At 48.0% G+C, this 26525-nt stretch overlaps 1 protein-coding gene across 1 annotated transcript in view; it reads right to left on the minus strand.

Annotated features, from left to right (window-relative positions):
- Positions 1-26525, minus strand: part of LOC144754208 (E3 ubiquitin-protein ligase TRIM39-like) — a 266530-nt gene that overhangs the window by 109908 nt on the left and 130097 nt on the right. Inside the window, exon 5 of the mRNA XM_078641793.1 lies at positions 15339-15554. Within this exon, the coding sequence (XP_078497919.1) occupies positions 15339-15554 (216 nt within the window). The remainder of the gene's footprint in view (positions 1-15338; positions 15555-26525) is intronic.

Raw genomic sequence — 26525 nt, forward strand, 5'->3', positions numbered from 1 at the left:
GTCGCCGAGCAGACATGTACACACAAAGGGCCACCCTTTTCTTTAAAATACCTCATGAGAGTGTCTTGATTCTCTCTCTTTCACTTTTTTTCTTACAATAAACAGGCATACAAATGCAGGCAAACGCACAAACAAGCAGACACACAAATGACTTCGGTATGTTAAAAGCCATGTTATAGTCTTCACCATGGCTTTTTTAATTGCCACTGCGAGGGAACTGCCATGATTCCTGTGTTTGCACAAATGCAGAGGATAGTGTGAATGTGGTTGACAGCAAATTGCCTAAATGGACCCCATAGCTGCCAAGGTTTCAGATTGCTATGTGTGACATTTTCATATTTTCATTGTAATTATGAGTGACATTTCAATGATATAAGTGACACTTTCTCGCTAGCAAAATGAGGGAATCTTATAAATATCAGAAATGACACCCATTTGAGTATAGCTGCTAATGTTTCAGATTGCCTATGTGTGACATTTTCATAGATTCAGTGTATTTACAAGAGTCAGGCAACAACTAGATGTGTAACACTTAGAGTGGCACTTTCTTGCGACCAAAATCATGGAATGAATTCAATAGAAATAGATAAATATCAGCAACCACACTCGTTTGAGCAACAAGGAAGTCAAACACTGCAGCAGCTGCTTTTGAAGCTATTATTTAATTTCTACAAAAATCAGCACCCTCCACCCCAACCAGCTTCCGGTACGGCTGAACCACATGTAATGAAGGGATATATGTGACAAAAACAGCAACTCACTGAGCTATCCACATACAAAACAGTACAATACCATATGCTTTTTTGAAGGAGGCATATTAACCCTCTACGCTACTTACTGGTGAGAGGGAAAACTGCCAGTAGAGAAAACTCTGAACTCTCTCCAGCGGGAACAATAATCACATGACTTACCTCTGACTTAGCAAGTCTAACTGTGCTGAGAAAATAACCCCCGCACTCTGCCCCACTCCAACATGCATTTGCTATCACATTTCCTTTCAGTACTTCCCCTCCCGCCAAGAAAGCTACTACACATTTTCATCTTGTGGTGGTCATTTGTTGGCCGCAGTTTATTAGGGTTACAAGGAAACATGTATATATTTCGCATTTCGCATGTTATGTCATTATACATTTCCTTGATATTGTCTCCTGGCCCTTCTGAGCAGGTTCTTTTGTAGGTTGGAATTTTCTTGCGACTCATCTGCGCGGGAAAGGGGTAGCCTTTGTCCCAGAGTTAGGCCACCTCGCTACGTTGTCAGACTTTGTTGTGCTCTGCCATCCGGCGGGGGCTGGGCTGCGAGCGCCGTCTCGGTTTCCTACCCCTTCCTTTGGTAGCCATGTAACCCAGCCGTGAGGCATCCCAGAGTCGCTGTCCTTAGGCCACCTCACCCAGTTGTGGGGCATCTGAAGGTGAGTGGACCCATTCTGGCGCACCCCCCCCCCCTCCGGTGTGCCTCCGAACCAACCATTCTCAGCGTAGTCCTTCGCCTCACCTCCTCCCTTTATCAGCCCTGCGACATTGCTCTTCCTTTGGTGTGGGTGGGTGGGACAAGATTTGCTGCTTACGTCGTGCTGCTCCCCCGCTCCCTGAAGATAGGGAGCATACCTGGGGGAGCAGTGCTTATATGCCCCCCCCCGGCTTGCCATCGTGCTTTGCCCCCGCCCACCATTGGCAGGTTTGAATCTTGCCTGCACCCCCATTGGCCGAGGGGGGGACCTTTGGGCGCTTCCCCTGCTCTTTATTCGGTGAACCCCGTTTTCGCGCCAAACTGGGTCCCCAACACCCCCTGCCTGGGGTCTCAACGCCAGGTTATGGGGCCGGCTCCTGAGACCCCTTTGGGGGCCCGCCGCTGCAATAAGCCCCGCACTCTGCCCCACTCCTACATGCATTTGCTATCACATTTCCTTTCAGTACTTCCCCCTCCCGCCAAGAAAACCACAACACTTTTTCGTCTCGTGGTGGTCATTTGTTGGCGCAGTTTATTAGGGTTACAAGGAAACATGTATATCTTTCGCATGTTATGTCATTATACATTTCCTTGATATTGTCTCTTGGCCCTTCTGGGCAGGTTCTTTTGTAGGTAGGAATTTTATTGCGACTCATTTGCGTGGGCAAGGGGTAGCCTTTGCCCTAGAGTTAGGCCGCCTCGCTACCTTGTCCGACTTTGTTGTGCCCTGCCATCCGGCGGGGGCTGGGCTGCGAGCGCTGTCTCTGTTTGCTACCCCTTCCTTTGGTAGCCATGTAACCCAGCTGTGACGCATTCCAGTGTCGCTGTCCTTAAGCTACCTCACCCAGCCGTGCGGCATCTGAAGGTGAGTGTACCTATACTGGCGCACCGCCCTCCGGTGTGCCTCCGTACCAACCGTTCTCAGAGTAGTCCTTCGCCACGCCGTCAGGGAGGCTGCCGTCTTCCTGCGGCTCCCCCGACTACGTCCTGACTTGTTATTAACAACCAGCCAACACAATGGCGCCCCACAGGTTACTCCAGAACATTCCCATGCCTTGCTTGGAGAGGGGTACGCCATTGCTGGCGTAGTATTCCGGGCGGCCTGTGTGTATCAGCCCATGCCTGATTGATCCCAGGCCGTTTGCTCTGCAGAACTTGCTCACTGTAAGGTTTAACTTTTTTCTCAAGTTCTCAACCCCTTTGTACGATTCCGCCCGCGCCATTCCTTTCTGCTGATCAGCTCGGGCGAGATTATTATCGGTCGTCCAAATGCCCTGGATGTTTCTATGAGGTCTTTTTGTATCCCGAGGAGGAGATCTCTCTGCCCGATGCCGGCCAAGTCGTTCCCCCGAGGTGTATGATAAGAACGTCCGGGTGCAGCCCCGCTTCTTACCGTAGTCCCTTGAGGGTTGCCGCCAGCTGCTCCCATCGCATGCCAGACCGGCCAACCATTGGATGCATGTGTGCCCCGGTCTGTCCCCGAGCGTGCAGCCCGTGCTTTTCCACCAGGCATTTATCCGTCTGATAAATGAGTGGCCCACCACCCATCCCAGGTGTAGTCTTTTTCCTGTCGAAGCAATAGCAAAAACGGACGGTCACTCCCTTGTTTGCCCCCGTGCCCGCAGGTAATAGCAGCTGGGGCCTCACGTATGTTTTGTATGCACGCGAGCGCCACCTCCCTAACGCCTGTATACCTGCCTCGGTCATCCCGTGCTGTGCTGCAGTTGTGGCTGCCCCTATCCGGAATTAATGGGACCCAAAGCCCCTCGGGGGCAGGCCCGCCCTGGTGAGTGCGAGGTGCATCACTGCTGTGAACTGAAACTTGTTCAAATGGGTTCAGTCTTAGTGTTTGAACAGGGGGCCCTCCCCTTCTGGTCGTACGGTCATGAAGGCGAACAGACAGCATACCGCACAGTGTCTCTGGTCTTGGATGCATTGTTACCCGACTATGGTCCCCTTGTCTGTTTTTGATCGCCGCAGCACCATTTACACTCCCTTTGCCTTGGGCGTTACGTCACAGGCCTGTATGCAGGGTTCGGCCTGGCCTTCCCTGGCAGGGGCCACTAGTTCGCTGATGCCGAATGCCCTGAAGAAGGCCGTGGTAAACACAGCCCTGAAAAGCAGAAGCTCGTATCTCTGTCGCTAGGCCCTCCAATGCCTCAAGCAGAGCCCCGAGATTTCCAAAATCTATTGGGCGCCTTGTGTCCACCTTTTTACCTTACTTCCTTTTCCAGCCCTTCATTGCTGTCCTGATGTAGTGGGATGCAATTGGGTTATGTCCTGTTCCTAACTTTGCGTGGTGCGCCAAGGCAGCCAGGTTAGGCCTGCACCCAAGACCTAGATCTCTTGTGCACGTAGGCCCAGCCAATGAACTGCTCTTCCGCACTGCGTGTCTCCCTCATTAGCCAGGAATTGGATGCCCCCCACTATCATCACCGTCGCTACGTATTTACTGTACCGTTTTAGTGCAGCCGTGTACGACCAATTCTGAAAGATCTACCCTGCCAATTCCCACAGCTGCGTTGGAAAGGGGGTCATTTTTGTCTCGCTCTGGGCGCCAGCTCCCTGAATTTGCTCATCTTGGCTCTGGATAGGGCGTCTGCTATTTCGTTCTCCACCCCTGGCACGTGCCTTGCTCGCAGTTCTATGTTTCCCTCTAGCTGTAAGGTAACCAGACGTCGCATTAGTCTCAGAGTGTCAGAGCACCTGGCCGACCCTCTGTTAATAGCCTGCACTACGCCCTTGTTGTCAGACCATGGGTCAACTTCATGTCTCGGAGTTCCTTTTTCCAAATTACCAGCGCCACTATGATCGGGAAGAGTTCCAAAAATGTTTTGTTGCCAGTTATGCCTTGTCTATGTCAGCTGCAGGGCCACTGTCCTGCGCTCCACTTGTCCCCAGATTGCCCCAAACCCTGTGCTCCCTGACGCGTTGGTGTATAACTCGATTTGTTTACTGGCCAGCCAGCCTTCCCTCCATATCAGTACCCCATTACAGTCTGTCAGGAAGGTATGCCACATCAACAAGTCCCTTTTTACTTCCGCCTCGAGGTGGACGTGGTGGTGTTTCTGGGTGAGGCCACGTGTCAGCTGTGTCAACCGCCTAGCGAACACTTTGCCTGCTGCGATGACCCTGGTTGAGAAATTCAATTTTCCTATGAGCTGCTGTATATCCCTCAGTGTGGCTTTCTCTCGCCCTCATAGGCTCCTGATGTCCTGTCTAAAGTCCTCTACTTTCTCGGGGGTAGCCTAGATGTCCCGGCGACCGAGACCAGCTCGATCCCCAGGAATGTGATTTTTGTGGTTGGTCCCTCCATCTTGTCTTTGGACAAGGGGATCCCTAGCTCGCCTGCTAGCTTAATGAATGCCCTCAGGGTGTCCTTGCACTCAGGGGACGCAGCTGGGCCGGTAAACAGGAAATCGTAAAGGTAATGCAGCTTCCTGCCAGCAGGGTATCTATCATGCAGCGCCCATTCAATGAATGTGCTGAATAACTCCACTAATAACCAAGAACTGCTTTCTGCTCTCTCACAAGTGATACTGATTCAGGGCGCCGGGAAACCCTCAGGGTAGCTGTAGAGCCATACAAATGCAATAAATAATAATAAATAATAATAACTCAAAATATGCGCATGACACTAAACATCCCATTGGCATTGATTTGTCATGATAGTATTGTCCCTCCCACTGAAAGCATAACAGGTGGAAGCTGTCAGGGTGAACAGGGAGTAGGCGGAACGCGAACTAGATGTCTGCCTTTGCCATGAGAGTCCTGCTGCCTGTTGCCCTTATCAGGTCTATTGCATCATCGTGGAGTAGCTCACCGAGCACACCTCCGACTCGATCCCATCGTTTACTGACATGCCATCTGGGAATGATAAGTGGTGGACCAAATCGAAATAGCCCTTGTTCCTTTTTTGATACCACCCCTAGTGGTGAAATGACCATCTCCCCGCCTTTCGTGGCTGGGAGGGGGCCCTCGATCCTGCCTAATTGCCTCTCCTTCTCTATCTTTTTAGTTACTACCCCTGGGTGCTGCATTGCTGATTTCATATTTCTCTCGCAGCTGGGGGGGAGGGGGCCTCTCAAGGGGATGGAAAAGCCTTTCTCAAATCCGTGCACCAGTATCTCTGCATCTGTTTTATTATGGTATCTGTTGGCTAGCGCGCGTAGTCTTTGGGTGTTAATGGGGGACCATGCTAGCGTGGCGATACCCTGTCTCGACATCCCCTCACTGACCCCTCTGCCTGCCTATTGCTTCTTTTTCTCCCTTTAATCCCGCTTTGCGGCGTCCTTGCGCCTGCATCCTGCCGCAGGGTGCCCTCCCCCGCATGCTGAACATATGTATAGGAATTTACATGCTGCCCCGTATGTGCATTCGTTCGCTTCGAATTTACTACATATTGCTGGTGGGCCGCTCGAGTGTGCTCCCCTCCCTGTGCTGACATGTTTGTGTCTTTGGAAAGGCCTCCTTTTCCCTCTTTGAAAGGACCCTCGAATGGAATGCTCGCTCCTCCCCTCCATGACCTGACCTCCCTCGCTACCATCATCTTGTGGATGAAGCCGGACACATCCTCCTCGTTCCACTCCATCTCTGGATGTGTCTGCATTTTTAGCCTGAACCCTTTGTCATACTCTAGCCACGCGTCACCTTGGAACTGCCTCTGTGCGCGGTGTATGTTTGCCTCATAGAGCCATAGGGTGGCTGCGCAGCGCAGGAACTTTTCTACTATGATGCATGCCATGATCCTGAATGCGTCCAACCAATTATCAAAGGTCCTCTCTTTCCGCTTCCTTCTCCTTTCTCTCGGTCTTCCTCTTTTTTGTCACAGGTTGTCAAGTCTAGCCCTTCTAGCTGTATCTCGAGTAATGAAAAGATGTCTATAAATTCTTTCTGCCAGATCCTCTCTTTGACAGCTAATGGAATAAGGCTTGCTAGGCCTGTGGCCCTCGTGATCAGGGACGCCGGGCCCGGCGAGGGCCGCGTGTATGTATCAGGGTACTTCTCTCCCTGGGGTAGGTATACTAGCCGGCTGGGGATTCCCCCACGCCGCCGTGGGTGCCCCACTTCCCCCCCTTGCTCCTGCTGCGGCCAGTTTTCCTATCCGGCGTTGCCGGGCCAGGCCAGAGTTGAGCAAGTGCCATGGCAACCCTAAGGTTTCCCCTTCCCCCTGGGCGCGTGTGTTACCCCCCCACCCCTTGTAGGGGCCCCTGCCTGTGCCTTTGCTGGTCCTGCACCCCCAACCCCTGCAGTAACAGCAGCGCCATAGTCCTGCAACATTCTTGAATGATCGCGCTGATATGCTCACCGTTAGCCGCAGTGTCCTTGTTGGTCCCCAGGTCTGGTCCCGCCGCCGCCGTGATGGCTGCAGGTAGCTGGACCCGCCCCTGTGGGGCCTCTTGGGTTTCTCCGCGTCCGCGAGCTTCACTGGTGCCCTTCTTTTCCTCTTGGCCGCTGGTGCCCCGTCGTCCCGCTGTTGTCTGCTTGTTCCTTCTTCTGCGTCGAGCGCCAAGTGAGGCTGCAGCCAATCATTCCCGTGCACCTCTGAGGCCGCCCGTATCCTTCTCATTAGGTCCTGTAGGTCGTCCTGACCCTTCAGTGTGTTCCCCTTTCTTGGCATTCTCTTGTGCGCTTTGTAAGCGGGGTGCCGCCGCCGCTATTTGCGCCCCAGGTGTGTGTTCTGGGCGGGGGGATTCCGCCAATGATCTGCACCAAGCTGGTGTTTTCTGCGTGCGGGGTGCTGCCGCCTTCTTATGCACCAACTTTCCCCCCCTGTTTTCTTCTATTGGGGTTGCTCGCTCGCCCCGCTGCCAGTCTCTTTTTTTGCGGGGTGCTGCCGCTCGTTGCCTGCACCAAACTCGTGCTCCCTTCAGGCCCCCCCCTCCTTTTTTTTTTTTTTTTTTGGACCTGTCCCGTCTGGCCTGTCTTGGAAGGGGGCTGGAGGGTGCCGCAAAAACCTGGGCGCTCTGTGCCCTGTCCTAAATTTAGCAGGGGAGTTCCCGGTGTCCTCTGCGGTCAGTTCTATTTACCTCGTGCTACTGCACATGTGCGGGCTGCTGCACTCTGTTCGGCAGCTCCCACACCCCGCCCGTCTATCCCCGCAGGCTCGGCCGGGTATTCCTAGGACCCAGCGCGAGGTGAGTCTTCCTCCTTGCCCTAAGTACTGCCGGCTGGGGACTTCGCTATGCTTCTCCCCGCTGCCAGTTGTGTACTCGCGCTCGGTGGGGAATGCACCAGTCCGGTCTCCTCAGTTGCTGCCAGGTGGGCCCGCCTCTGCAATAAAGGGTGGTGCTTCGTAGTATCACTGTCAAGCAGGGATGTTAAACACTTTGCACTACTAATAAATCAGCAAAACTGCTAGTTTAGACAAAACCTAGCGCATTTTCAGCACAGACAGACAACTCTAGTGTGCCCATTTGCATGGCCCTATGCACTGCTGGAGCCCCCTAATCCTTTTCATAACAAACATTTTAAATGTCGGCAGCAGGCGATTATTAAATGAATATCTGACTTAACCTGCATCTCTTTACAGCTGTCAGAACGGTCTACCGAGAGGAGCTGCTGGCCTGGTGTGGATCTCTAGCCTGTCTCTTCTTCAGAGAGTTAGACAGCGAGCCCTGCTGTAGTGTCTCAGCCTGTGCCATCTGCTCCCACTATGAGACTCACACTGGCGTGGTGAGTCTTGGGCAGAAGTTGGGCTCTGCTGGGCTGGGCACAGCAATAGCACATCATGTCGAGGTCAGGAGGAGGTAAGCAGGCGATCGAGTCTCGAACACCAGCTTCCTCCTTTAACTCCATGCATCAGGGGAATTTCATAGGTGCACTGGGGCCCGGCTGGCAGGCAGGAAATGCAACATCCTGTCACAGCATTGGCATATAAGAAACAGACCGGCCAATTGAAGCATTTGGCATTAGGAAGGTGGGCCCCTCAGTGCAGAAAGCAATTAGATTAGCGCTGCAGGGGCCTCTTCAATCGCATTGTCTGGGCATTAACCCTCAGCTTAAGAGAAAGGACTTGTGAGATTCCGCTGCCCTTTCCTCTGATAACATTTCTATGTTCAAAGTGTTACCCAGCACAAACTTTTCACTACCTGAAGTGCTGCGCTATGAAAATTACTCACGCACACTAGCAGGTAAAATGAAGCTCGGCCCAGCGCTATCAAGCACAGCATGACGGCGAGCACCGAACATTATTCAAAAGAGCCCTGCTGGGGCTCAGCTGGGGGACTCCTGAAGCGGCGCCCTGGCTACCAGAGACACGTCCCACTCACCAGCACAGCCAATGAGCCTACCTTTTCATGAGTACCAGTACTCTCCTCGGAAGAAGAGAAGTGCCGGTACTCAGAGTGATAAATTTAAGAAGTGCTGGTACTCAGTACCGGTGAGTACCGGCCCATTTAAAGCACTGCTATCACTCACTGTTGGCCTCTGCCTTCTACCTTGGCCTGTACTCCTAGGCCTCTCAGCTAGGTTTGTGCAATATAAATATCACATGCTGTATTTATTGGAGAAATATAATGTGGTTATTGTGAATTCTTCCTACATCAAATGTTAAGTAAATGTGTATTAAGTACAAAAAATCATAATGCCACAGACTGTAATTTGTTTATATAGTTAAGGGCATACTTAGGGCCTCATTATGATGGAGGATTTTCCGCCTCCTCCGGGCCGGCGGAAGCCACCTCCGGCCCGGAGGAGGCGGAAAATCCTCTGCGGAGTCACCAAAGACCCACCGCCGCATTACGATGGCTGGTGGGTCTTGGTTTCTGTCCGCTGCTTTTCCGCCGCAGTCGGATTACAACCGCAGCGGAAAAGCTCTCATTTGGCTGGCAGTGTCTATCAGACACCGCCAGCCAAATTAGGAAGCATTTGTAAACATACTTTTCCGCGGCGGTTTTTCCGCCGTGGAAAAGCATGTGTACTTTTGATTTTGGGGGCCCGTTGCGGGCCCCCAGGGTGTTGGCGGCTGGGGGGTGCACTTGGGGGGTACCTATGGTACCCCCCAGTATTTACATGCACAAAGCGGCAGGCACCACGCGGTGCCTGCCGCTTTGTGCATGTAAATGTTAAACATGCACTTTTAACATTGTGGCGGGTGCTGCTTGAAGCAGCACCCGCCGCAATGTTAAATATCCAGGATGTGACCGCCAGGGTGGCGGTCACATCCTAATCGCACTTGAGGGAACGCCGCAGCCCATGCAGACGTTCCCTCATCCTCTGGGGTCGTGAGGCCCTTAGTGTTTGACTATACAAACCAATGAATGGCATCCTTCAGTCACTATTAGAACGGGTGAATTAGAACAGGGGTGCTCCCACCAGTGTCCTTCTAATGGTGTATATGCTTCCCCCTCTCCTATTTGCTTTCCCCACTAACGCTTAGACAGGGCTAGAACGCATCCCACAACGGGCAGCAAAGAGCCTGACCAATGTAGAGCCTGCAGATAGGAAGTGCCTGACTTGGAGCGTTGCATGCACCAGTGCAAGAATGGATCTTGCAATAGGTAGTCAAAAGACTGCAGACAGTAAGTGCCTCCCGATCAACGCCCCCCTCCCCCCTCAACATGTTCTCCACCCCACCAGTTGCCCGTTTTAAAAGCACCTTGGCAATTTAAGAGTTCACTTAAAACTTATAAAAAGATGAGGCACTTTGCAGTTGTTTTAAATATAAAGCCCTTTTATAAAACCAACTCCTTATAGGAAAAAGCAGCCTCCAATATATTCATATTGCTGAAGGCAACATATATTGTATATATGTAACTACAATAGTGTGATCTTAAGAACGCAGTCTAACCCATAAAACAATTGGTTCGTTTTATATTACAGATCTATTACATTTTGTATGCAATCGTTTTTTTGTGGATTCATATATGTATATTCAACTAATGCTATCCACACAATATGAACAATATTTATGTAAATGTAAGTTTTTTTGTTTTTTTACAAAGGTATGTTTATTTTGCAGTTATTTAAAACCATTACAAAAAATATATATGAGCATCGTTTATAAGCAATAAAACATTAATTCAAAATAAGCTTATGACCTCAATTAAAAAGCACACATTAAGATCACGGAGCGGATCCTGTCCCCCAACCTTGATGACCCCTAGTGTTGTTTCTTCATTTTTATCGGTTGAGGTAAACAGCATTTCGTGAGGCCGTGATCAGTGCATGTTTGTAGTGCATAGTCCCGTCTCTACATTCATTGGTTTATACAAGGGTAAATAACCTTTTGATATTTTTCTTTGGAGCTTGTATGTGCAAAGAAAATGCTTAAAAATTGTATGCTTAAAAACAAAGTTACAGATGTGAGCGCAAAGGATTGACAGGTCGTCGCCATCTCTGTTCCAGTACAGCTTCATCGATGATCCGATGATAACTGTTTTAATTGAAGATCTGCTGCAGTTAAAATATCAGCAGTAGTAGCTTGATTGAATGTCATCGCCTGAGAAGCTTGCAAGCACTGCTTGTCGGCACATCCGTATTTGGTTTTTGTTAAAAATGGGTCTAAGAAGTGATCGGCGTACCCGCATCAGCTCAGGGCAGATGGTAATGATGTGGACTATGTGCTCCTCTCCTTCCCCGCACAGGCGGCACGTTGCTGGCTTAGGCGGGCGCAGCCAAAGTGGCAGATGGCATGCAGATGGTAATACTCCTAACCTAAATTTCAAAAACTCTTTGGTGGCTTTAGAGAAGTTGGCGAGTAGATAAGCTTGAGGAGTCGCTTTACTGTAAGATTGAATAGTGAGCCAGCCATGTGAACGCTCCGTCAAAGCTGCTTTGTCTTGTAAAATTGACTCCTTTCTAACAATGTTGTTCACAATTTTATTGAAGCTTGCCATAGTCCCCAACGTTGCCCAGAGTTGCCGTAACCCCAGCTGATTAAGTGCAGTGTCCAGAAAGTGTCTGGCTGGGCAGGTTTCCGTGGTTTCTACTTCTCTCTACAAGTAGAAGTTTAGTGTTTCTGGCTGCCCCTTTTTGAGCTTGAACCAGGTTTTACCAAAAGCTCCTTTTCTAGCTATCTCCTGTCGTTGTATCCCAAATTCGAGCGGCATTTGCGCAGGAGATGTATATCCAGGCAACCCATATATTATTCTCAACACTCTGGCGATGATGCCATTCAATGTTTCCGCGTCCCTCCCTCTCATGGCTTCGCTTCCATATGTGATTGATGGAATAAGTTTGGCATGTATCACCTTGGTCAGAGGGAGAAAGCTTGGCCCAGCGGTTGTATTTTTCAAGTTTCTTAGTGCAATCGCTGATGTTAATCCCCTCTTTTTTATTGCCTCGCATTGTGCTTTGAAGAAATGAAATGAAATGAAGAATCTTATAACGCGCAACTTAGCCCGAAGGCATCAAGGCGCCTAACAGAAAAGCCAAAAGCAATAAAAAGGGGACTACAAGTACGCCCTTGCAAACAACCATGTTTTTAGTGCTTTAGTGCTACCACCACTTGCTTCCGCGCCTGGGGGGACAGGTAATGTTTTATTTTCCTAAGTATTTTAATGATCCCCCATCAGGTAGCAACAGTTCTATTTACCTGCAGAGTCATGGAAAGGGCAGGTTCAATCAATACTCCCAGATTCCGCGCTTACTCCGTGGGGGTGGGACAAGGCCCCAGCAAGGACGGCCACCATTCAGGTGACCAGATGTTATTGTTAGAGCCGAACACCAGGATCTCCGTCTTCTCCCCGTTCAACTTTAATGAATTGTAAATCATCCATTGTGACACTGCTTCCATGCAGTTCCTAAAGTTGAGCGGGGGACGAGCCATCAGGGTGAGAGAGGGACACCAAGATCTGTGTGTCATCTGCATAGGAGACTACCTCCATCCCAAAAGATCTAACCAACTTGGCAAGTGGGGTCACGTAGATGTTAAACAGGGTCGGACTTAATGCCGACCCCTGTGGGACCCCACATTGCACAGGTAGGGATGGAGATAGAAATTCTCCCAGCTTAACCCTCTGTACCCTCTGGTCGAGAAAGGAGGATAGCAGACTCAAAGCCGCCCCTTCCACCCCTATCTCCCTCAGTTGAGATGTTAGCACCGAGGGGGACAGGGTATCAAAGGCGGCCGTGAGGTCTAAAAGGACCAGGATGATGGAATGTCCCTGGTCTACCTCCATGCGGATGTTATTCAATACGACCGTGAGGGCTGACTCAGTACTATGGTGTTTCCTGAAGCCGTGCTGGGAATGATCCAGGAGATCTGAGGAGTCAAGAAAAGCCGCCAGATGTTGATTGAGATACATCTCCAGCATCTTTGCAGGGGCTGGGAGCAAAGAAATGGGCCGATAATTCTTGAGCATCTCTGGATCAAGTGAGGGCTTCTTTAAGAGGGGCTTGACCACCGCATTCTTCCATTAAGATGGGAAGATGCCCTCTCTCATGGCCCTATTCATGATGTCAAGTAGAAAAGGGAGCAGGGAGTCTTTGCCGTCCTTCAGGACTTTAAGGGGACAAGGGTCTAATGGGGATCCCGACCTCGTCCTACTTAAAAGCAGGTCAAGCTCCTGATAGGATAAAGGCGGAAACTCCAACAGACTCTTGAAGGCGGTGGAAGAAACCTCCTTCGGGAGCAGAGTGAGGGGGACAGGCGGGGGAGGGGAGACAGATCTTTGTGCTTCAAGATTCAGGTAGATGTCTGAGATCTTCGAATGGAAGAATCCTGCGATTTTATCACAGAATTCCTGGGTGCCTGCAACAGGGTCCTGAATCTGTAACGTACAGAGCGAGTCCACTATTTTGAAGAGCTCTCTGGGGAGGAGAGAGCCATTGTCAGGTTAGTAAAGTACTCTTGCTTAACTCTGATAATCTCCAGCTTGTACTCCTTAAGGAGTAACTTGTGTTTATCCCTCTCCTTCAGATTCCAACTTGTTCGCCAAAGCCTTTCTTGCTTCCTGCACCTTTGCCTCATGAGCCTAAGAGGGTTTCTTTCTCGCAGAGTAGCAAGGAGCGAGAGGAGCAAGCATATCGACTGCTGCACTAATGGCTTTGGACAATTCCGAAGCCGCTAGGTTGGTATCCTTTGCTATCAATAATGACTCCCAGATATTTATATTCTTGTACGACTTCAAGTTTAACTTTTGTCAGGTGCCAGTTATACTTTGTTTTTGTTTTCCATTGGTTTATACACATGACTTTTGTTTTATCTTGGTTGATGCTTAGTCTATTGATGTTTGAGTATTGAAGTGTAGTATCCAGCAGGCGTTGTAGTCCTATAGGTGTCCTGCTGATGAGTACTAAGTCATCTGCATATAGAATGTTAGATAGCTGATGACCTCCTAACTTCGGGGCGTGCGCATTAATTCCATTGAGTTGGACTGAAAGCTCGGCCATAAATAAATTAAAGAGTGTTGGGGCAAGTACGCACCCTTGTTTTAGTCCTGAAGGTGTATTGATCTTTTTTGATAGGTGGTCTCCTGCCCCCTGCTTTACTTGTACCAAGGTGTTACTAAGCAAAAGGATTAGTTGTCTCAGGAGTAATGGTGGGATACCTCTTGTTTTTAGTTTGTGCCACAGAATATTTCTGTTTTATATGATCAAATGCTGAACTGTAATCAATGAAACAGATGCATAAAGGCTGTTTGATTACAAGTGCGGTATCAATCATTAGTGAGAGGGCGGAGATGTTAGTAGCAGTGCCCATGTCTCTACAGAAACCAGTTTGATTATACGGTATTGCTTTGATTTCTGTGGCCCATGTTGTTAATTCTTGTAGAAGAACCCCGGCACAATATTTGGCCTCATTGTCCAGAAGAGCTACCAGCTGATAGCTCTTTGGGTCGCTCCTGTTGCCTTTTTTGTAAATGGGTGAGATTGAGCCCCTCCACGATGCTGGTATTATTGATGTCTGTAGGATTTCATTAAAGATCGGTTTTAGGTCTATGGACCAAAATTCAGGATCTTGCTTGCCTCGCCTGCCTCACTCGCCTCTCCTTGCCGCTGTTGTCGGCTCGCGCCACAGCCCCGCCGGTGCAGCCTGATCCGCAGCTAGACGCCGACTGCAACACTCTGAAACTCAGTGCTCCAAGGAAAACCGGAGTCACACAACAGGAACAAAACATGTAAGGTTTTGAAGTGCACTGGTGACTTAAGCCCATCTTACCCCACGCTCCCCTTACCAACACACACAACACTACCAGGTCTATTCACAGGAGCTTGTGTTACTCTTTTATATGGCTTATGAGTTGGTGGGAAAACATCTGAAATTGGCATAAAATGGAAATCTTCAGGGACAGTGATATACACTTAGTACACATACAAAGTACTATGCGTTCTTTGCCCCATTTTTCCCTGTATCGCTCTCCCCAGTTGTCATGAGCACACATGTTTTATTTTATGCCAGGACTTAGGGCTTCACATATAATGTATTTATGTGGTAAACATGCATTGAGTCTGGTAGAAAGTATGTAAAAGATCAAAAGCAGGAAAGATATTTAAATATTCTACAAGAGAGAGAGAAAGCACTAGAACTGAATTTGAAACAAGACTCGCTTGCATGCTCGTGTGCTTAACAGACATCGCATTGAGACTCGTGAGTATTCTCAAGTTTTAGAACTCCGCACTGGGAACTGCACTCATGCTTCATGTGTAAACTGCCAAACACTTGAAGCCCTGGTCCTGAAGACCGACACGAGCGGCACACTGGCGTAACGAAAAGCGAGAGGGCCTTCCTGCACGGTACTTAGGGGGGCCCCCTCCGGGCTCAATCAGGAGCTCTCCCGCCAGAGTGCAGTGCCGAGGGGGCCCCTTGGAGCTAGGGCCCCCCCCCCGCACCGCGTGGGCTGGGGGGCCTGTGTTACGCCCCTGGAGCGGCAGAGACTATTTAAGTCGCTCGCATCAGTGCTCGTGCGCTTGGTCTCGTCACAGCGGAGGCAGCGCCAGCACATACCTGGATTGAGCTAACAGCCCAAGCTTCCCGGAACCTTTCACTTGGTCGCATCTGAGCAGCGGCCCCTCGAGACTGCTCAGCTTTCCCCGCTTGGCTGCTCTCAAGAGGTTGGCTCCTGTTGTCTTCATTCCGAGCTTTTCTTCCATTCCCGACATCAGCAACTTCCTCTTTCGGCTTCCCCACACATCCGGTGACATTCTAGAACGCATCCTGACCCTGCAAAAAGAAAAGAAAGACAAGTGCAGGTAAGTTTTAGGTGCTCACAATCTTCTGAAGGCGTGGTGAGTTATTTTTGGCCTTTTCAAGATATAATAAGTTAAAAAAGACGCATTTGTTTATTGAATCTTGGAGAGGTTATCCAAGGGAAGGCAGTGCAGAAGGCAGTGCATATTATGAACATTGAACTCGACAGATACAAGGTTAACAGTCTAAATTGTGGTGCCAAAAGACTAAGACTCTGTACTTATTTTTCAAGGAACTTTGTTCTTTAATCTTTGAGCTTATATTTTCCGAGAACATTATTATTATTATTATTTTATGTGCATATGTGCAGAGGTAACCAAAAGATGTTAAACATTCATTAGTTATAATTTTCAATGTCAGGAATTAGAAAGTGAAGTAATGATTTGTTATTCCTTGTAGCTTAAAGAAAGAATCCAAAAGTCAGTGCAAACATATGTACAGAATACAAGAGAGCTAAACAGAGAGTCCTAGATTTAGGTACATATATTAATAATACTAATAGTTAAATGCTTAATGTCATGAAACCTACGTCATAATACCCTGTGCATAATTACTTACCTTTCTTACCTGTGTGTTTCTTTAGATTGCATTAGCCAGTGTACCTGACGATACTACCTCTCATACAAATTAACTGAAGCAAGTCTCCTGATATGCAAGAGATTCCAGTCACCTCAGGAGGACTCTCTCTCTCTCTCCCATTCCCCCTTTCCCTTCGGGAGCTTCCTGGGAGACAGAGGGTCAATTCTTCTGGCTCTTGGGGTTCTCTTGGGAGGATTGGGCTCACTCGTCGTCATCAAGAGCAAGGAGATTCAGGTGGGTGTCTTACCTGACTGAATCTGACACCAGTCCACCCAATCCCAAAATAATGAATGCTATATTTCAGTCTCTAACCGCTATCCTTCCTACTAAATTCTAATACTATAATCCACTCTATAACACTATACTCCCTCAAAAACAATTTACAACACTTTAACCTACTTCCTAAGATTAGTCATCAATAATATCTCTCCACTATACAGCGAGACCTATTTGCTTTGCTAATGCTTATTTTTAATTGCTTTAGGATTTTATTAGTGTTGTGTTCTCACTTTATTACTGTTAGCGGCTGCCTTCTATGGTGCGGAACTCTGCAGACACACTAATGCAACCACTAATGAAAAAACTGAAAATAATCTAATTAGATCTGTGCTGGAGTTTCCCCGAAATGCCCACTAACACCAATGCGCTTAGATCTGGGCATGGAGAGTGTTGCCTACGCAATTATCCTACGGCCTCTAATTATTTGGATGTGCACATGGGTAAATGAGTCACCACTGCCAATGAAAGAATCGCTACAAGAAATATTATCACTGGACACCAAAGGTAGTGTCCAGTTACTCAACCACATTAAGAAATGGTTGGGCAAACTTGGCATGAGTGACCTATGGCTATCCCCCGGAAATTATTTTAAAAAATCGGAAAATCTCCTCAAAAATAAATATTGGAGCCAAGTAGAGGAAACCTGGTTAAATGGGAATAGTGCAGGGGCATTAACAATCTTATTCCTCAACATTAAAGACAAAATGCAGCAAGAAAATGTCTTGAACCGAATAGAGCCACCACTCGCAAGATTACTTTATCTAAGATTTAGGTATGGCATCCTTCCAGTTAAAAGTTTCGTTAGTAGCTGGAATAGTGCCGACATCCCACCCAGTTGTCCATGGTGTAAAGGTGTTCTTGAATCATTTTTCTGTCACATGTACAAACAAGAAGGACCTGGCTAGTCCCAATCAGTCGAATTCTGGCAGCTAATCGTTTAATAGAATTATCAGAATTTTGAAAGTGACAGCAAAGAATATCTAGTCTGTGGCCTGTCCAGATATTTGCTCCATGCGTGGATGACACGAAGTAGAGCATTAAAGAACACCGAACAAGCACGGACAGGGTAGTGAGTAGGCTAAATGCAGGGAAGACTAATCTTCTGCATGGATGAGTAACATTCAAGACATTGTAACAGAAAGGAACTGTGAAATATATTAGTTTCCCACTATCCCATTTAAAACATCCCAGATATGTTTTCTTTTTTAATGCATCCACGTACCAAAGATCATGATATGATTTTAGCACGGGATGGCTTAACTTATTATGCTGCTATTTTTATGGTTAATTTTATTTATTTTATATACTTGTGATAAGATTAATTGTGATTTTATTGTATATATTCTAATGTTTATATGACTTGTTCATAGATGTTTTAAATGTATAAGCACCAGACACTTTATCAAATATTAGCATAAGCACGAAAGCAAATAGAATGCTATTGTAGGGCCTAGAGGTACTTACAAAAAGAAACAGCCAGCGGGGAATGTTAACATGACTGAAGGACAAGTAAAAGGTGTCCCATAATGCATCTAATAGCATATTTTCTTAAGAGCACCCGGTGTGGAACTTGTTTCTCTTCCTTCCCCTCCTCTCTACCTGTTTGGAAATGTATATACTAAATGTAGTGGTGACAATTGGGGGCTGTGTCAGTCATATCACCATTTTGTTGGAGACCTGTTGGAGACCTTCTGTTTGCCTGACCACGTGGTGTGGGGCCTGAGCCGGGTCCAAGGAATCCCATTGCTGCCTGCAACAACCCGCCCGCCCTTTCACAGCGGAGCGCAGGACTGCCCGGGACCACAATTCCCAAGAGGCAGTGCGCTCTCACGGGATCTCGTCAGCCCTTGAAATTGCCAGCAGGGCTCCCGCGGCTCGGGACGCGCGCGGGCTCGCCCGGGCTAAGCCGGGACCAAGTGCGGGTCCGTCCTTGCCCGTCTGTACCCGAATGAGACCGGGCAGAGCCCTTTCTCTTGGCTGTAACAGGGAATATCCGCATAAGTGACAGTAAGACTCTTAATATTATATAAAAACTTTTGGACTTATCGCATCTGTTTTCCCTCTGGAAATTTTTGGGGTTTGATTTTGCGGCCGGACTTGCATTTTTTGTCCATATATTGTGAGCGATACTGCTACCATTCCATCTTTATTAAGCAAACTGCAATCTAAGGTTGTTGTGGGGATATTTTAAGAAGAAGGCCTTGTAGAACTACTGGACTCCTGTTTTTATCCTACTGAACTATTGACTAGTTGTCTGAAATACAAATTAGCAATGGGTAAAAGGAAGCTAATGAGCCCAAAACCTGGAGGAAGTACTAGAACAACCAGTGACACTCAACAAACTTTACTAAGTTATCTTACAGAGGCAATGGGGGCACTAGATAAGCAGATATCCTCAGTGGTAGAATCACTGGAGGCAGGTACATCAACTGTAGCCCCTGATCCCGAACAACCCGAAATTCCAGACCCTGTGAGCCATAGCTTAGATTCCAACCCAATTTTAAACGGTTACATCCAGATTCTCCCGCAGGAGATTTTTTCTAGCGATTATGATTCTCCGCTCCAACCACCACAGAAAAAGCAAAGAAATCCAGTGATGGGGGGGGGGGCTAGGGAAGTTGGTGAACAGTCTACTACTGAAGGAGAGTAATAACAATCTAAGCCCATCCCTCCTACGGCGATAAGAAAAGATAATCAAGGGAAGAGAAAAGTGGAAAACAGGAAAGGCTCATACAAGGGGAAGGAAGATAGTAATAGAAGAAATGATATCCATAATGCCGATTTGAAGACCTTAACAACCCTGGTAGAGAGATTGGACTTACATGTGAGAATTACATTAGACCAATTGGGCGTTAGATTGACACATATTGAAAAACTTATGTATATGAAAATTAATCAAGACAAGGACAGGGATTTGTTAGCTAAGGAAAACTGTCCCGTAAATATAGATAGCAATACTCAAATCAGACAACCTACCGTAGTTGACATTAGATCTAAGGAAACAAATGCCCTAAAGCTGCCTATCCACCCAGACAGAACATCTAATACTGGGAACGTCCATCTCTCACAAACTGGGGCAGGTAACTCCTTAAACTCTATAGAGGTAGAGAATGGGTACAGGGATATCATGGATCCAAGAATCCAAGAAATGTAAATAGGTTTAACATTTCCCCCCACGCTCCAAAGAGCTCTCGTTCCTTACTACCTTCAGTTCCATCCCAAGTATTGTACAAATATCCAATAGACGAACATCTTGTCCTTCCAACTGAAGTAACCCCCTATGTAGCGATTCTGGCAAACGTGCCCAAAAAGGCCCCATTAGAAAAACATGGGAGATGCTGAAAAATAAGACACTACACTGGTTGGGAAGGAGGACTGGATTCTCGCAACAGTTTTTTTCTGAATTTAAAATGGCAAGAAGAGGTCAGTGGGTCGGGCTTTGAGAGAAAATATTTCCAGGTGACTGTATTGTTTTTACATTCAAAACTCCAGCACTTGTGAATAACATACTTTGGGCAGAAGGTAATAGTTTGCTACTAGAGGGTAGGATTAATCTTTTACCGTTGGGCTTTTTTAATCCACCTTGTAGTATACCCACGAATACTTATACCACCAACAGAACAGGCCTCACTCAAGGTCAATGGAATAACCCTCAAACACACAATAGGTTTAATGTGTTGTCGGGTCTGGAAGAGATAGACTGACTGTCTAAATCTAAAGCCAAACAACACATGAAGCAGAATCAATTTACTGGTGCTGGTCCCTTGTACACGGAAATTTATTTAAACTCTAAACAACTATCACCCACCGGGACAACTTCCTTTGATCTCGAACCCCAGGTTAGACAAATTCCTAGTATAGCGAAGGGTAACCCTCCATTATTGTACAATACTACTGCCCCAGAAGACAAAAACCTGTGGAATGAAATTAATCAGGACGATAATGGGAGGCCTAATAGAAATATTCTCCAGAAAGGATCTTCCAGTGAGCCCGGGTTAGACATTGTTTATTGGAACATAGCAGGGCTGCGTTCTAAATTATTTAACAATGAATGGCTTGGCTTCACTGGAAAGTTCAATGTATTTGTTTACAGGAGACCTGGGCTACCTCCGCTATACACCTGGAGGGTTATAATACCTATTTTCCCCCCGATATTCCCTCGATTTCAGGGAGAGCTAAGGGGGGATTGACAACATTTATCTCCAATCTTGTAGAGTTTAAAGAAATAGTTCCAGTTAAATTGGAACCAAACTTCCAAGTAATCACCCTTGGCATGACTAAACACGATATCTATGTGCTGGTTAACGTTTATAATAACATCCAAAGACCTAAGTAAATCACGGTCTTAAAAGAGATTAGCCATAATCCAATGGAACTTAAATATTAGAACTCTAAAAATATATTTATAACTTGGGGCGGAGATTTTAATCTAACACCGTGTGGCTATAATAATAACTTAACCTGTGGCGCGGTAGACGAAGACGGGAACAATTTACCACATTTTCCTCATTCGGAAAGTGGGAACAGATTAAATTATATACTTTCTATCTTGGAACTTGGTTTGGCTAACGAACTAGCAGTACCACCAGTCCCACTGACTCGGACTTTCAATGGTAGAGGAGCGAGTACTATCATTGATTTTATATTTGTGTCAAGGAATGCTGCGTCCCACATTCTAAATTTTAAAACCCATGACAACGCTACTAGCGATCATTTCCCTAATAGCGTTAAACTATTGTATCCTAATAAAACCAGTAGGAGGGAACCGTCCAGAATATTAGGACAGAAAACCCTCTCTCTAAGTAGGCTGAATGGGTACTCACTTAAGTGGGACAGAGTTGACCCCCTTCAGATCACAACTGAGGTGATAAAAAACTCCCGTAAATCAATAGAGATATGTTTAGATGCTGCTTCCTCTAATCAAGAAATCCTAGCCAATTTTGAGGCCATAACACGAGCAATAGGAAGCAATCTGAACTGCCAACAGAAAAAGAAGGAGAATCCTAAAGGATGGTTTAACAGAGCATGCACCAAAGCATACTCTGACTTAAAACTTTCCCTTCATAAAGATGTTAGGGATAAAAAAAGAAATAGCTCTTCTCAGAAAAGAATATAACAAGGTTATTAAAAGTAGGAAAACTGAATTAAAGAATGAGATATGGGAACAGTTACATAAATGCTGCAAAGAGAAGGATAGCACGGCCATTTGGAAATGTGTTAAATCTCCTTTTTTATCCGAAGCTAGTGATGTTCCAAATACTGAAATAGTCATAGATGAAAATCCATGGGTGGAACACTTCTCGCAGATATTTGGGATCTGTGATAAGAAAAAGAGTTCTCAAAGTTCCAGAAGTTATGGGAAGAGAGTAAGCCCCCACACTAATTTCTCAGTTTTTCCTATCAACCTTGATATCTCTCTGTTGGAAGTCGAACACGCTATATTATCTAGTAAAGGGGGTAAGGCCCCCGGCCAAAACGGGGAACCAGTAGATTTGTTTAAATATAATAAGGACCTCTGGACCCCAGTCCTCACAATGGTTTTGGAAGCCTCATGTGCAGTGGGCCTTATTGATTCATGGTCCGAATCAATCCTGGTCCCGATATTCAAAAAAGGAGATCGACAAAGACCATTCTCCTATCGACCTATCTCTTTGCTAGATTCTTTAGGGAAGATAGCGGGACGGATCATTCTCAACCGTTTACATCAATGGTCTGAGGATAATATTATATTGTCGGATCTCCAGTTCGGGTTCAGGGAAGGCATGGGCACCACGGAACAAGCACTAAACTTGACACTACTGATGGGGAAATATAAATGTGGGAAGGGGGGAAACCTATATATGGTTTACTTGGATCTAACAGCAGCCTTTGACTGCGTAAATCATTCTAAATTATGGACTATCCTAAGTGAGATGGGTATAGAGATCTCTGTGCTAAATTTCCTACGAGAAGTATACACAAATGCTACGGCAAGGGTACGCTTTGGAACAGGTGGGGAACTCACGGCTTCTTTTAACGTGGAGAGAGGGGTAAGACAGGGTTGTGTCCTGGCACCCTTTTTTTTTTTTAAGTGTTTTATTGTAACATCTGCGGGTGACACAGCCATACTCCTCAACCCAGAGGCCGGTGGCGTGTTCAGCAACCTTCCACATTATGAAAACACAGCCATTAAGCCGACATCTCTGAAGCTCGGCGGTACCTTGAACTTATGGAGCAGCATCATAGCGTGTCACAAAGTCAGGATCTCGTGCACTTAGTTTGTGCTGCCAACACATATCACATTATAATCCCTAAAACCATCAACAAGAACTCCCCCCCCCACCCGGCGACCCCCCCCACCCCTCCCCAAGACCGCAATGTTCAGACACCTAGCAGCAGATTGTGTTCTCTTATCGAAGCAACACAGAGTAACCCACGTCCATGTTAACTACAGTCCATCAGTCCAGCTGTTCACTTCGCGCCAACAAGTATTCCCTCAAAGGAGCCCAGATGTCTTTGGGACGAGACCCAGTTGGCAGCTCCTCCTGAAACAGTTCCAACTGCTCCTGGCAATACACCATGTCTTTTAACCACTGAGACGCACGAAGTAAAGAGTACCCGCCTTTTGACCAGTAGCAACGCCACTCTCACAAAGCGGCCCACAACACCCTTCACACCTGGCACATATCCCCGCAAGCACACAAGCAGCGTACACTCCAGTCTGTACTCGACCATTGTGTAGACCAGTTCCAGCACAGCCACCCAGAATGATTGTACAGCCCCACACTGCCAGGCCAAATGCAAGAAGCCCGCCTCCTCCCGCCCACACCTTCGACAACAGTCAGATTCTCTGAGACACAGTCTGTGGAGTTTCTGCGGGGTGTGGTATGTTTGGTGTATGAATTTCAAGTGGATAATACAAAGATTGCAATTAGGCGACAAACGACCTGTCACCATACAGATTTGTTCCCATTCATACATCGTAATTACCGGCTCCAGTTGTCTGTTCCACCTTGCCAGACTTTTATCCTCTGGACATATCGTCTCCTCTTGCAGCGCCGTGTACAGCCTGGTAAGCAGGTGTTTTCGCGAAGCGACGACCAGTACCAGCTGTAAAGCCTTTGACACAGGCGGTTCCTCCGGGAAGCAGGTATAATGGTCCTGTACCGCTGTAGGCAATCTGTAACAAACATATTGAAACAGCGGTGTGGGATTCAATACATACTCTAAATCTGCCTCCGTTAGATATTGCCCTCCAGGGTACAGATCGCCCATATTGGCAAGACCCGCCTCGCAGAGAAGAGCCAACGGGTCCTTCTCCCTCGCCACCGACAGAGCAGCATGTCCCTCGATACTCAACGCCGGGGCATATAAAGGTAGACGATTTGTGCGTTTGCCGATTTCCTGCCAGGCGGATACCGTGATATCGATCGTGTTTATTTCAGATCGGGGGGGGGGGTGCCTGCGAACGTGCGTAACAATACCCTGCAACGGTGTGGGAGCCTCATCTCCCTCTTCCACCGCAACATGGGGTATGAATCCATGTGGTCGAAACCAAAAATACGCAAATTGCGCCTGCACACTTAGATAATAGGCATAGAAGTCCGGGGCATTAAAACCACCCCTGTGGAAGGTCCGGGTCAGTTTGGACCAGCTAATTCGCGGCGGTTTCGCCCCCCAGAGCAGCCGAAGCAACTGTGCCTGTAAGGTTTTAAAAAATTGCTTAGTTAACCGGATGGGGAAATTGCTAAACAAGTACAAAAACTGCGGTAGGATCACCATTTTTATCACAGCGATACGATCAGCTAACGAGAGGGGTAGCCCAACCCAGCGGTCCACTCGCTCCACCAGTAACGTGTAGGCCCTCCCATAGCTTTCACGCACCATTACCTCCGGATCCCGATGGATCCAGACGCCTAGATACTTGACCAGTTCAACCGACCACACCAAAGGATATTCCACTTGTGGCTCAGTCGTATCAGGCGTTAGGGGGATCAGCACCGACTTTTCCCAGTTGATGCACAGCCCCGAATAGAGGCCGAACCTGATATACTCGCGGATGACACACGACAGGTAGGTTTGCGGCTCCCGGATATATAAGACCATATCGTCAGCATACGCCGAGATAATCCCAGGTCGATGGTTAAAGCTCAGGGCCGCTGCCTTGTGGGACTGACGTATCCTGCACATGAGGGGTTCCAGGACAATGGCAAATAAAAAGGGGGAAAGCGGGCACCCCTGCCTGGTGCCACGCTGAATCGCCAGCGGTTCAGACGTGCGTCCTCCCACCCGCACCCGGGCCGACACGTCAGTGTATAGGACCTGGATCCAGCAGATGAACACCGGTGGGAATCCCATTCTAGCCAGTATAAAAAGCATGTATTTCCATTCGATCGAGTCAAAGGCCTTGGCCACGTCCAACAGGACGGCGACGGCAGGTAACTCAGGCGTTAGTACATGAAGCATGGCGAACATCGTGCGGAGGTTCCAGGAAGTGGATCGATCTGGGATGAAGCCCGACTGGTCCAGCAGGACGAGCATGGGCATGAGAGGGCTCAGTTTTGTGGCCAGAACCTTAGCAAGGATCTTCGCGTCAATATTGATAAGAGAAATTGGGCGATACGACTCGCAGCACGCGGCGGCTTATCTTTTTTCAGGAGAGGGACTATCAGCGCCTGTCGCAGGGAGGGATGGAGGCGACCCACCTCATGCGCCTCCGCATACATCGCCAAGAGGTGTGACGCCAAGAGATCAACATAATGCTTATAAAAGTCAGCTGTCAGCCCATCGGGGCCCGGAGCATGGTTATTCGGGAGAGAGAGGATAGCATCCCTGATATTTCTCTCGTCTATCGGTAGGCCGAGGTAATTACGCTGCCCGTCAGAAAGCCAGGCACAGGCCGTGTCCGCCAGATACTCATGTAACGCCGGTGCATCCACATAGCCCTGCGAGGTATATAGGGTCTCTTAAAAAGTACGGAATTGAGTCAGGAATGCCTCGCACATGTAGTGCTCCAGCCCCTCATCATCCACTATGTGATCGATCTGCGTCGCCTCAGACCTATCCTGCAGACGGCCGGCCAATACCTTGCCAGGTCTACCCCCCTCACCATAAGCCCTCGCCACGTGTCTCTTAGACAAGTACTTGATCTCCGTGGCTGCCACAGCATTGTACTCCTCCAGATACTCCCTAATGTTTGTGAGCACCTCCGGGGATGATTCAACCACATATTGAGCCTCCAGGTCGCGTAACCGCTCCTCCAGACGACTCAATTGGCTCCGCAGGTCACGCAGAATGCCCGCTGACGTGCTGATACACACACCGCGTATCGTTGCCTTGAAGGCTTCCCACAGGTTGGCCGCACTGTCCACCGTTCCCGTGTTGATATCAAAGTATTGTGTTATCGCTTGGTGTCTGCATATATCGGATCCAGCAGGGAGGCCGCGCGGAAGTGCCAGGTGAAGGGGTGTCTGGCAGTGAGCGGGACTGCGATCCGGAGCAAGACGGGGTTGTGATCCGATAGGGTCCGGGGCAAGACGCTAACCTCCTCCACCCAACCGTTTGCCACCCTATCCAACAGTCAATAATCCAAGCGCGACCATGTGTTGTGAGCAGGGGTGATGTGTGTGTGCCCTGTAGAGCCCCCGTGTTACGCAATCTCCATGCATCTACCAAGTCCGCCTCTTCCATGAAATCACGCACACACTGCGCCACTTTAACCATACGCACATTGGCGGTGCTAGATTTATCCACAGTCGGGTTAAGACAGGCATTAAGGTCCCCCCTAGCAGAAGCACTGAGTCAGGCCAAGTACGCAAAACATTGGCCCATTAGGGAACCTCCTAAGTATTCCTGGGATCCGTTACCATCTCTATACGAATGACACTCAAATCTACCTCAAGGTGTCTTCCGTACACGATCTCTCACTACTCAACTCTACTCTCAACTCTATTCACAACTGCATGTTAGCTCACCAACTCATTCTAAATGCCTCCAAAACTTAATTCTTCCTCCTATCTACCTCTCTCTCCCCTCCTCCTGTTCAATCTTGCATGGATCGGCTGAATTTACTCGATAATAAACCCATCATTGTCGACAGCGCTAAAT

This window comes from Lissotriton helveticus, chromosome 5_1, assembly GCF_964261635.1.
Source record: "Lissotriton helveticus chromosome 5_1, aLisHel1.1, whole genome shotgun sequence".
Classification (NCBI taxonomy): domain Eukaryota; kingdom Metazoa; phylum Chordata; class Amphibia; order Caudata; family Salamandridae; genus Lissotriton; species Lissotriton helveticus.